At 45.6% G+C, this 13,311-nt stretch overlaps 1 protein-coding gene and 1 pseudogene across 7 annotated transcripts in view; both read left to right on the top strand.

Annotated features, from left to right (window-relative positions):
* Positions 1–6,137, top strand: part of LOC119167612 (AB hydrolase superfamily protein YfhM) — a 58,568-nt gene extending 52,431 nt beyond the window's left edge. For 3 of the 7 annotated variants that reach the window (XM_037419117.2, XM_037419116.2, XM_075866034.1), the window contains exons 7-8: positions 2,387–2,523; positions 5,612–6,137. In XM_037419117.2, coding sequence (XP_037275014.2) covers positions 2,387–2,523; positions 5,612–6,030 — 556 coding nt within the window. In that variant the 3' untranslated portion in view covers positions 6,031–6,137. Of the gene's footprint in view, positions 1–2,386; positions 2,524–5,611 lie in introns of those variants that run through there. The other 4 variants (XR_012884151.1, XR_012884152.1, XM_037419118.2 and 1 more) reach the window with 4 other exon arrangements.
* Positions 6,138–6,229: 92 nt separating this feature from the next.
* Positions 6,230–10,685, top strand: LOC142765295 (uncharacterized; annotated as a pseudogene).
* Positions 10,686–13,311: the final 2,626 nt, after the last annotated feature.

The raw sequence follows: 13,311 nt of genomic DNA, 5'->3' as shown, positions 1-13,311 counted from the left end.
CAAGGCACAAGGACCAGCTAACCCGAGAAATTATCGAAGCCGAAAAAATACGCTTGCTAGGAGATAAATGTGTAAGCACATCATCGATTGCTTTATCACAGGCTGAATGTGATTAACTGGCTGGGCTTTGAGACAATGTGAGGACCCGTCACACGTGTTTTGTTGCTGATCTGTAGATTAGGCTTGCATTTTACCTTCATGCTCTGTTATCATCCTCTTTGCTCTGTTATTTTAGCAGTATATATTGTTGCCACTCTGTGAAATAAAGTTAGTTGGAAGTCAGCGCTCTTTCTGTCTACCCTGTCCTTTTTCCTTTGTTCGCGCGCTGAAACATCTTGCAAATATGTCAAGTTTGATGGAATTCCTGTATCGAGAAGCCAGATACACAATAAAGCTCCACTGACAACACCTATTCACCGCACATTTCCGAGCACATACATGCCCCAAATAACTTTTGCGTCTAGCACCACTACAGAACATCGCAAGCTCATACCGCGACCAGTATCCCGTGAGCAAGCTTAGTCAACTGGGGACACGATCGAGCACTTCAGACACGACGCGGTCACCACAGCATATCGCCCGCGGCAAGGCAGCGAACACGCCATAGAACATGTCGAATGACGGCGATAAAGTTGATCACCGCAGATTGTGTCATCACCTAGTACTCCTCCCGAATGAACCACGAACACGGCGCACATCACAAGCGCTGCTCGCAGTGATCGAAAACTTTTGACGACAAGTATGTGTCATCCGAAGATGACACCTGCAGATGTTGACGTTCCGGTTTCCAAGTGTAAGCGAACGATTGCACGAAACACACGAAATCGTCGGTCTCCGAACCTCGCGTTAAACACAACTCTCCGTCGGGTTCCATCGGCGATCGCAGCCAGTGACGAGAGCAGGAAGTTTGCGCCGGCGTGCTGCCTTTCGATGAAAATATGCGCGGATGATCAATAACTCTAGTGGGAATTGCAAGAATGCCCAAATAAGCTTTTTTTACGCGACTACCGACTAGGCCTTGCCACTCACTTCGTCGCTTCAGCCTAGCGCCATGTTTCACAACCGACTCCGGCTTGCGCGATGACGTTATGGGCCACCGGTCTTTTCTATCCAATCAGCAACCTAGAAAGCTTGCGGACTCATCCCCTCCGGCCGAAACCGAAAAGCTGTCGTTGCATCTGGACCGCTCGAAAACCGGGCCAGCACAGAAAAAACGGAGCGGGACTGGGCGTGCGGCCGTACCCTTGGTTTTGCCTTTATTAGCCATGCGCAGCTCTCCCACGTTCGCCTTCGCGGAACCGATCAGCTTCGTTAGTTGACGGGGCGGGGACTGGCTCCGCGCTCTGTATCACCCGCATTGATTGCGCTACACACAATGCGCCGGTAAAGGTTGGTCATACTAACTGATGGAAAGAAAGGCAAGGAAGTTAACCGGACGCACATTCAGTTTGCTACCCTGCACTGATGAAAGAAATGCAGTGTATAAAAGCGATAAAGAGAAGGAAGACAGATACACATAATCACGAGCACAGTTGGGCGAGCACACACAATCTACAGGTGGTCACTCGGACTTGTTGTATTCAAGTGCTGTCGCTTTCTGTGCTATTCAAGCACACACCCAAGGCTCCAGAATCTATTGCACAAAAAAAATGACCTAGAGTTTCATTGGTTCAGAACCATCCAGAGCTGGCATCGCTGGGTATCGTAACAAGCGCACCTGCACAGGACTTCTTCCTTGGTTTCTCCATCTCGGTAGAAGTCTCATGTAGAGGTGTCTGCCATACCGATGTGCAAGGAGTACACCTTTGTGAATTCAACAGCTAAGCAGAGGCGACATAACAGTGTCGCATCGAAGCGGGGAAAATGCAACGGTAGCTGTAGCTTGAGCGAAAGATCCAGTTCTTACAGGCGACACCTTTGGACGCTGGTAGACGACCAAAACGTGCTCGTAAGATCTCGAGCCAGCAAGTATAGTTGTGTTGCCGCATCAGTTCTTCATCAAGGAATTAAAACCACGCTCATTGCTTCATGGGCTGAGTGGGCTGCAGCATCAACCATTTGGTTTCTTGTAATACCGATATGTCCGGTTAGCCACTAATATATAATTTCATGTCCTTTTGCTAGAGCATGTCAAACGTTTCATTGGGTGCCACCTGCGCGTTATAAATGTTTGATTTCCTAAACTGATCTAACTGAACTGTGGCAAAAACGGTCTTGTCAAAATCACTGTCTTGGTGCGGAAGCGTCTTGCATACACCGAAACAGGAAACTACCTAAAAGTAAATTTATTTCCAGTAAATACCAGTCGCGCAGGAAGATGACATCCTCGGGGCTCCTGGAATAACTGGAAGGCAGAAAATACAAGCACTGTTTTTGCTCTTTGCAGGTTCACAATTCCTTTCCGACATCCGGTAGTTCCTGAGCAGTACCTGATGCTAAAAGACCTCAGGTTTTTTGACAAGGTGCACAAGTCTTTCACCGCCAACGAGAAATACGCACACAAGTATGTATTTTCGCAGCAAGGTATGAAACGATTTTGTTATTTTATAACAATGCCGTCAAAAAAAAATGAGAATGAAGATGTTAGGAATAATAACAGCGCTTGGTTATAGGTCCTCACTTTTCTTCCGGAACCGAGGACACAGATCATTTTCATGTTCTCGAGTGAGCGGTATCCACTTTAACGCTGATAATTGGGGGAATAATTATTCAGTTTCAACTTTTCATATATATTTTCTTCTCCATCGCTTTGTCTTTCAATATTCGGTGCTCCTCCACCCGCAGAATGGCAAGTAAGTGATTTACGCAGACCGGCTGAATTTCCTGTTTTTAAGTAGAGAGTTCTTTCTTTACATATATTTAGGCACGTACAACTTACCGTATAGTTCCGAGCAAGCACACCTACCCATTTCGAAAAGTTTCAAATATGCACCAACGACTGACCAAGCGTCTCCATATGTCCTCCCACCCCCTGCCACTGCTTCATTGACAGTCGATGCACGCGTCGGTTCTGTTGAGAGCCACTCAATAACGCATTTTATTGGAAGCCCGGGCGGCTCTACCGCCGCTATTTGAAGTTTTCTTTCAAACCTGAGCAAGCCTCCCCCCCCCCCCTCTTCCCAAAACCATCTCGAAATATTTTTCACCCAGGGTGTATTTTCTCTCACCATGCTTTCACTATAAGAGTAGGCCTGCTTGCTTGAGATTTTACGGTAGTCAATCCTAAAAAAGCATTCGCATAGTTTCATCAGCCTCTTTTTGAATGAGTGTACAGATAACTAAGGCTGCAATGCACTCATGAAACTAAAGCAGGTGGCTCTGTCCACACAGAAAACACAGGATGGTGCAGTGGGCTGCTTCCCCACAGCTTTCACCGGCGGCTAAAAGTGGACTGTATGTTAACGTGTAAATCAGTCTTAGCCAAGTTTCTCGAAATAATTTCAGACGTGGCCTCTGAAATTTGCGTATTAGGAAAGTGTTGTAGAGCATTAGGTGCTGCCGTCGCAAACGTGCCAAGCAAGATGACATGCCACGGAACTACGAGCCTCTTCAAGGTGAAGAATTGCTGTTGCATACATCGTTTTTGTAATTGTAAAGCTAGCTTTCCTGCTAAAAAGTCTGTCAACTAATGACGTCTAACGCAATTTGCTCACCCGATAACGTTGAAGATGTAGACTAGACTCACTTCATATAAGCACGCATAATAGACAAGCCTCACTACGTGCAGCCAGAACCTCGTCTCCACTTTAAGCGGAACAGTTGCCGCTATAGTCTTTCCGCAAATAAGCAGCGTAAGAAAGCCTACTAGCGCACTATGAAAATCCCCTGTGCTGCTTTATTTAGCAGCAACTACGCAAATATTGTACTTATATTTGACAAAGTTGACTATGAAACTTATTCTAACGACCGCCACAATTTACAGGACTGCAAAACACAGTCGGGTAGTATTTAAGCAACGTTTTATCTAGATAGCCAATACATAGACACTTCGAGCTCACTTTCGCAGTAGCCGTCATGTTTCGTATATTTATAAGTGTGTATATATCAAGACACAAAAATTATTCAGAAGAAAAATATTTGAAGTACCCAACCATGGACTAGAACCAGCGACACTTCGATCTGTTGGGCGCCGCCTAAAACACTTCACCACGTGGCATGCTTGGGGTGGCATAGTATAGGTGAGCTATTTATATACACTATACCGCCGGTGGTACGCAGATCTCGGTGGAGCTTGAGTGTATTCCCCATCACGCAACACTCCTACATTTTCTTTCAACTTGAAAGCAGCCCTTTTGAAGCGCCTTAAAAGTGTTCCCTTTCTGTGTCCTCATGTGAAAAAAAAAATATTAGGGGGCCTAAAGATTTTCTTTTAATACTTAAACGCGATAGCGATATCTTGTTGCTAGTGCGTGTTTCAAGCGCTTATTGACGAGTTGCATAAATGCCAGGCACACTGGAAAAAAACACGAAGTGTTTAAGCAACGCTGGGCGTAGCTGCCATTGTGCGTGGAAACAAACGAAAAAAAAACGCAAGAACACGCTGCTCGTGCGAGTGAAAAAAAGTATGAACGGAAGATACGTGTTTCATTTCCATGTGAGCATTTTGTGAGATCCAGGTGCTAAGCCTACTGGCAAATTTCACGAAACTGCTCATGAACAATGGCGGTTATTGGCTGTTTTTTGACCATATATAAGGATGGCCCTGATACATTTTTTTGCAACTAGTGTATCGCTTGAAATCTTTTCCAACTTGCTATGCACCCACTACGTAGGCTTAAGGAACAGGCGCAGTAGCGTGTGTGTTTTCGCGCATACACACACGCACACACGCACACACACACACACACACACACACACATAGTGTGTGTGCGCGTGAGTGTGTCGGGCACTTTCGCTCAAATTAAATTATTATTATTCATCTACGATCTAGCGAACCAAGAAGCTCTGTTAGCGTTTGTGTACCTCTTGTAGTGGGTGACCGGCTTTAAAACACGCAGTCATCTGATAATCGTATGTTCTGACGCCCAATGGCAATGGGCGCTTGTACAACGCACTATCACTGCCATATTTCATGTTGAATTGTGAAGCATGTATAGAGGACGCGTCTGTTTCTCAAGCACGAGTAAAGAGCACGACACTTTTAAAGTTGTTCTATTCAAAGAAGTTCTTGGAGTAGGCAGAGGGACGCGTCTGTACAAACATGAACATGCGAAAAAATTCTAAAGTTTCATGTTAGATAGTCTTTGTAACTTGATTGTGATACCATTACGCTTATTTTAAAGAAGCTGGCATGTGACCCTGTGCACACCATTGGACATCACACTTATTTAGCCAAACAGCCATTATTCGCCTTGCTGTAGCAGTCTTCCGGCAGTCGGTTGTTGTTGGGCCAATGGTTGATTCATTATATTGTAAGTAAATTTAACTCAACTCTACAATACCTCGAAACGGTCGCATACTAACACAGACTTCTACTCAAGAGACACACACCACATACAGTGCTTATGTGGTGTGTGTTTCTTAAGCGCTGTGTGCAGTGGGTGTTTTTTGAGTCTGTCTGCAGTTAGTTTCAATTGGTTGTGTACCTAACAAATCTATTTTTATTTTCCAGGAGCACTTACCGGGGCTCTGAATTACTACCGCTCCTTTAACAACGACAGCGACCAGCTTCAAAAACTACCTTACCGCAAAATCAACATATCTACGCTGATACTCTGGGGAGAGAAGGACGAGTTTCTAACCAGACGCATCACAGCGTACAACCAAGAATGGCTGAGGAATTCCGAGTTGGTGTATTATCCCCGAGCAGGTCATTGGCTCATGCGGGATTGTACTGAACAAGTCACAACGAGGATCCGCTGGTTTGTGAAAGATGCGGTACCAAGAATAACGCCAAGTGGCTCGATCGACAAACAAAGCCAGCTCAGATGCAAAGAATCTGCGACGCCATGGGCGCCTACCAACTGGCTCTTGAAAGTAATTGCGTGGCTTCCACGCCACACTAGACTTCCTACGCTCATGGAGGAATAAACATCAGCACTATCAACAATGACGCGTTTCCAACCCCCCCCCCCCCAAACAAATATCTGATGTTCAAGAAACAACGAAAATAATAAATCGGCAGATTGCACGTCTTATGGGAATTGTTTTTATGTGCAGCAGTCACCTTGCTATTTTCTTACTGTAATCCCTTCCGTTCAGAAATACCGACCAGCCCTTTCAAAGCTATTCAATCATTCCAGCGACTACAGGCGGCGCTATGGTAGGGCAAAATGGTGGACGGGACGGTGCTCAGGTGCACGTCTCAGGCTGCAAAGCTCGTCGGGCACTCTAGTTTTGCTGCAGACCATACTTTCTCTCGCTAAAGAGGTGCATAGATGTTTGAACGAAAACAAATCAGCGCCTATGAATACCACGAGACCAAACTACGTCGCAGACTTATCATTATGTGCCAGGTTCGATGAAAAGCCGCGTGGCTTACAAATGGCAGGGTTTCGCCAGTTGCACTTGTTGGGCGCGTGTCACATCGATGGGCGGTATGTCTTTTCTTGATATTGATTGATATTTGGGGTTCACCACCATAAAACCACCATATGATTATGAGAGACGCCGCAGTGGAGGACTCCGGAAATTTCGACCACCTGGTATTTTTTAACATGCGCCCAAATCTGAGAACACAGGCCTACGACATTTCCACCTCCATCGTAAATGCAGCCGCTGCAGCCGGGATTTGGTCCCGCGACCAGCAGGTCCACAGCCAAGTACATTAGCCACAAGACACCCACGGCGGGGCAATGTCTTTTCTTTTTCGCATTGATGTTGTGCGCCTTTAAATGTTGTATAAGTAACCACCGACAGTCCCGCTTACAAGTCAACATGACAGGGCCAGGCAGACGTGGCTCCCTGTTTCGATCATAACTTGAGCTTTCTCTCCGTGTAATGAGCTAGTACAAACAAATAAATGCTGAAATGACCTATGGCTTTGGACCACCTCAAGATGACAATGAAGGATTAAATATGTTTAGCCATTATTTGCTAAATAAGCTATTGTTAGCATCGCCTGCTAAGCCTAACAAGGTGATAATTCTCTAACGGCTACTGGAATTAGACCAATATTATCATAGATACAGTTCTCTCGAAGCATCACGCACCTTATATAAAGCAAATACAAGCGTAACTTATGAGTTGACTACTATAAGTTCGAAGCGCATGGAAGCAGCTGCAATTGGTGAAGTCATTTATATTGTTTCAGCGATGCCGTCTGTCCGCTTAACTTGCTCCAAGCGTGCGAGCAGATATCATGAAGACGCTGAGCAAACGGCACGTCATAGATGAATACATGTGAAGGGGCTGATTCGCATTCCTCTTGGTTGAGAGCCCTGTAGGGTTCAAAGGAGTAGAGCGAACTGTGTAGATGGAGTATAGTGGCTTTGTGTTTTTTTTAATGTTCTCAATAGAGTGAGAGCCTTAGGTGCCTAGGCGATTGAGAAAAACAGCGGTCGGCGTCAACACCACCATCGTGTCATAACGTCACCCTAAGATGCCATATTGAAATCAGGGCCACCGAACATTCTGTTGTCATCATGACAGTAGTGTGACGTCATGTAACACGAAGCTAATAAATGCCAACGTTGCTTTGTAAAATTTCAGCCAATTCCGGAGAAACAGCAAAACAGCGTTATTAGCTAGAACGATGACAATTGGTGTTGTTTATTGGCGCAAAGGCCATTTGATGGCCAAAGATTGGCAGTACATAGTGCCGAGTGTTAACACTGAATATGTTCAGTAGCTGTATTAGGGCCGGAATTTCCTCGCCCTAAAGCCGCGTCAAGCATATGTGTATTGAACTCATGAGTGTGACATGTAATGTGTGCAGTGAAAATGAGTGGCAAAAGGTTGTCACATAAAAAATTTGGTAGATCCCACGTACATGGGAATTGATGATATGCGAAGCACGAATGAGAATTGTTGATATGTCACTGTAAAATCAGCACAACGTTACGAGGTGGGCGTAAATGATGCCGTACATGATTTCCGTGTCATGATTATCATGTTTGGATCTGTCGTTACCTTCGTCATTTATTCACGTCACGTGATACCAAATTTAGTATATGTGGAGCTAGCAAAACATAACATAACATAGCTTTATTTTTCTCTAAGGCCCCTCGAGGGGTATCACACAAGTGAGAGGTTAACATATCATTTTTTTTATTGCCACAAGTTTTTACCTCGAAAAGTAGACCCATAATCAATCAAAAATGATGATGAGCATTCAGTACTGACGACATCATCAAAACGGCTGCATGCGCGCTAAGAGCGTGGTATTTTGTCATGTTCCTACATGACACGCGGGTCAGGATTATTGTGTTTGCACCAGTCACATATTTCGTCCTTCATTGACGTCAGGTAACACCGAATTTGGTATATGTGGAGCTAACAAAACAGCCATGAGTGCATCATGAAAGGCCCAATATACTCCAATGTAGCGTTGACGCGCGTGCACGCTGGGCACAGCGACGCTACGTTAGCAAAACGCCAGCACTCTTTAGTCTGACGCCAGGCGGGACCAGCGTCCGTCAGCGCGGCCCGATGGCAACCGGCGCGAAATGCGACGTGCTGCATTCCGCGCCGATCCGTTACCCAGACAACAGAGAGTTTTAGTACTACGGAATGGTGCTACGTACGCATCACTCAAGCGCCTTGCGTTACGTGGCGTCGTTTGCCACTAATCGGCTTTTAGTACGCCGTAGTACCCCCGTACGTAATGAGCTGAAGCGTGTTGCACCATCTGGTAGATCAAAATAGAAGTACGTATTGTTGACAGCCAATGTGAGCCAATCCAAGTGCTATACCCAGATTATGGCCATATTTCAAGCCACATAAAGGCCATAGTACGATACCGCAGCTGTAGCCACTCTAAACGTTTGGTGAACGCCCGCGCGAGTAAGACTGCCAAACGTTCGCGCTTTCTCACCGGCCGTGCGGTAGGTACGGCGATGTCAAGTATTCTTTGGGACCCTTACTGCCTGGCGCACCTGAGTTGGGAAGACATAGAGGCACTCATGCTGCGGGAGCATGCATCGTGAGGTGGCCTACTGAACTTGGACTCAATGTCGAGTCAGTGTTTTTGACGACAGTTTCGCTTCGAAAAAGCTGACTTTCCAGTGTTCGTGCGTGCCCTGAAGATGCCGCAGTACATCACTAGTGCTCAGGGAGTGAGGGTAACGGCCGCAGATGCCCTATGCATATGCCTCCGGAGACTTGCCTATCCAAACAGGCTGTGTGACCTCCAAGAATATTTTGGACGTCACTATTCTGTGGTGTCGAGAGTATCGAACAAAGTACTCTACCACATCGAAAAGAACTTCCGTTGCCTCCTGAATATTATGAACATTCACCCGTGGCTGAAACATTCGGACATGGAAGCTATGAGCGAAGTAAGTTATATTTTCTTTCTTTAGCGCTTCGTAATTGAACGCATTAGTGCTTGTTCTCATGTTGATATTTGTTTGACCCAGGCTGTTCATCGTAAAGGTGCTCCACTGAGAAACTGCTGGGCGTTTATCGATGATACAGCACGCCCCATATGCCGACTTTCGCAAGACCAGCGCCTGTACTTTTCCGGGCCCAAGAGGCTACATGTGCTCAAATACCAGACTTTGATGTGTCTAAATGGGCTCATCTGCCAGCTGGATGGACCTTACCCGGGACGAAGGCATGATGCTGGTGAGTTATGTTCCGTCACAACATTATACATGACGTTCAAGGAAACGTGATCGGACCGTTCATTAGTCAGTTCCACATACACAGATATAGCCACTACATTACAATCGCAGAAGCATCCTACAAAGTATGCGGGCACTCGTTGTTCTTGTAGTTGAACTGTGTTGAATGCGTTGAAGGATGATTAACTATATGGAACTGATTGTTTTCAGGCATTCTTCGGGACAGTGAGTTGTATGAAAAGCTGGAAGCATTGACACTGGACAAGGAATTTGTTATATACGGCGACCCGGCCTATCCTCTCCGCCCACTGCTTATGAAGCCCTACGGAGGAGCAGCATTGACAGCCGCCCAACAAAAGTTCAATTCATCCTTGAGTGCGGTCAGGCAGTCTGTTGAGTGGGGATTTGGAAAAGTCATCTCAGAATTTGCATTTGTTGACATTAAAAAAACAGAAGATACTACTTCAGGCCGTACCACGCATGTACAGGGTAGCTGTTATCCTGACCAACTGTCATGCTTGTATGTATGGTAACCAAGTGTCTACATATTTTGATGTGCAGTCACCTTGCCTGCAAGACTACTTGAGCCCCACCAGTCATTAAGTGAAGTGCAACTGAACTTATATAAACCTCAATCAACTATTTTGTGTAACAGTACGAGCCCACCACCACGAGAACGTTTCAGAATCCAGGCCAAGCATGCGTACTCATAAAAGAAATGCTTTTCTTCCTTTATTTTCAAGTACAAAGTGTTTACAAGAAACAAAAAATAATGCAAAACTGTGCAACTGTAATAATTCAGGTACATAGTGTTGAAGTGTTTTCTCTGCAACACTGAAATGTTTGCATAATAAAATTAAGTTTACCGTCATGAGCTGGATTTACAACCCCGCCAGAAGCCCCATTACATTATTTAGTCTGCCTTCTTGGGAATACAGCCGAATGTTATTTACACGCTTTTTACTTTGCCAACTTATCACAAACCGTTTCTGCAATTTTGAGTGTCGTGTCTTGAGTAGCCATGTTGAATCTCGACAGCTGCTCTCTTTGGCTCGCTTCATCGAGTTGTGCTTGCAGCTGGCGTTCATGAATTTTCATTCCCGCTCTCTCAGTTGCAGCTCTCTTTCAGTTCTGTCTCGTTTCAGCTCGTGCCTTTTCTCGGAGCGTTCTTGCTTTCGCTCAATTCGGAGCTTTTCGACGGCCAGGCGCTCCTTCTGAAGCGCGTGCTCCTTCTCTTTCAGGGCCCTCTCGTGTCTCCACCTCTTCTCGATGAATTCGTAGTCCCCACTAGCCGTCGCTGCTTGAGCCCTGCGTCTTCCTGTAAAATTTAAATTTATTTGCATTTAGTTTGCAGCATCATTTATTTCAAACCAGGCAGCAATGAACATCAGTGACAAAGAAAATGAACACTAAATTTTGTTAGGTGTTAAAAAATTTGATACTGACAGAAATATGAATGGTAGTCTGTTGCCTAAATTGGGAGTCTACTCACTCAGCACCATCAATTTCAAACGCAGTAGCGGTCAATTGGCCAGAGCGGTTGAAACATGAATATGTTGAACATGATATGATTGTAAGGTAGTCCCAATAAAGAAATAGCAGAGTCCGTTCCCTGTTGTTCACCTAAGTGGGCACGAGTGATTTTTTGTAGTCAAATCACAGACTGCATGCGCAGTGGGATTTCTTGTATGAGTTGCCATGAGCCCAGCTATATCAAAAATGTTGATATGTCACTGTGCTATACGCAGCTTCAGTGGTTGAGTGAGTACCAGTTAAGTGTGTTCACTTATTCCGCTACAAGGTAATGATCACAGAGTAATGAGTAAAGTAATAGATTTTGTTGTAAAATGCAGCCATGTACTTACTAGGCACAACTTGGGCAGCTCCTTCAGTATCAGGCCTGTCTTCCGCATTTGTTGATGCCCCTTGCCGCTGGTTATTAGCAGTGGTCGTGGTTTCGTCCGAGAGGTCAGGTGTTACAGCTATGTCGGTGCCCTGTGAAATTCTCTCCAGTAGGTCTGCAGCACTTTAAGATGTGCCGTCAAAACATGCATCTGCACTCAGTGGCTCTGGGCAGTGGGTTAGAGTAGACTGTGTTTCAATCATACAGTTCCAGAAGCATTACCCCTATTAAACATTTACTGCACAATGACCCATATGTGAAGTGCAATCATTTACTAACGTTGCATTTGTTCTTAGTACTTAATGAAAGCTGCGAAACCATGCTACCAGTAGACAGTAGCAAAAAGCGTGCAAAAGAGCTACCCCTGTGCATAGTTACTTTTCGCATACGTACATTTTCCCTCACTCATATAGCATTATGTGTAATGACTGACATTATAGATAAGCGGGACAATAACATTTCCCAGAACATATCACATTTGCATCACCATCGTCAGCTCATTATATGTCCAAATCCGGACGAAAGACCCCTCCCAATGATCTCCAGTTCACCCTGACCAAAGATTTCTTTGCCCTATGTCATTTGGTATTCATGTCGTTGCTCAAAAGAGCTACCGGTTGTCTATGTCATTAAGTACCGAAGGCGACTTGTGACGCTGGCACCAACGTAGCAGCGGCAGTGTCGCGAGTCACAACCCCACTGACCCTTTGACCCGCAGAGGGCTGCGCTTTACGGCTTTTGATCTTGTAGCCAAAGTCTCTTGCGAGGCTGCATGTCTCTTGTAGCAGCCTTTCTTTTTCCTCGTACTTTTCTTCGGTACCCGACCTGGAAGTAACACAGTCAGCGGTTAAAATATGAAACGACCGTGGCAGCATCAAAAAGTGGATCAGAATGAATTCAATATGTGCGATACATGAATAACGTGAAGATGAGAATACGTAGACATACTCATGTACCTCTGTGTTTTCGATCTAACAGCAGAGTGGTAGCTGTGGCGCGAGCCCGGAAACCTGCGCGGCGCGCGCTATAGCAGTGCATACAACGGGAACTAAACGAACAGATCACTTGCTACAAATGCTATCTCATGCATTACAAATATTCTCGAACATTAAAGTCCTTAAATTCAACTGCGTATCCACTCCACAATTCTTGGACGGTATTAAAATGTTTCTCTTCCAGGAAACACTGACGCAGACTCCAGCGAAGATCATTGTAGTTACTTCCATCGACGTAACTTGTCACGGCTCACGCGGCGCCGTCATCCGATTCTTCTAGATCGTCGACCGCGGGCATTGAAAGCGGCATCACGCGCGCTTTATCGAGGCGCTGGTTTGTGACATACACAGATGAGCCGACGAACGCGTTTGTTCTAGGCTCGCGCGGCTTGTCACAGGGTATCCGTTCTTCGCTTCAACGCTGCGCGAAGATACACAGCGAAACTTGCTCGTCTAGGCCAGTAAAGCTTTCGCTCTAAAAAGTACGCATGTGACATACGAAGCACATCGTGAGGTATCAAAACTTGAGTACTCACTTTCTGAGGCTGGCGTGGTCGTTTGCGAGGACCTGTGCCATCAGAAGATCCAGCCTTTCACGCAAGGCGCGCACACTAAACACTTTTCCCAAAGCAAGGTTCATGTTCTCACAATGCCTCCCCACCGCGAGGGATCTTGAAATGGGTTGTGC

Source organism: Rhipicephalus microplus, chromosome 6 (genome assembly GCF_043290135.1).
Source record: "Rhipicephalus microplus isolate Deutch F79 chromosome 6, USDA_Rmic, whole genome shotgun sequence".
Lineage (NCBI taxonomy): Eukaryota > Metazoa > Arthropoda > Arachnida > Ixodida > Ixodidae > Rhipicephalus > Rhipicephalus microplus.
Note: the sequence above shows the minus strand (reverse complement) of the source record. Positions and strands in the feature narration are given on the sequence as shown.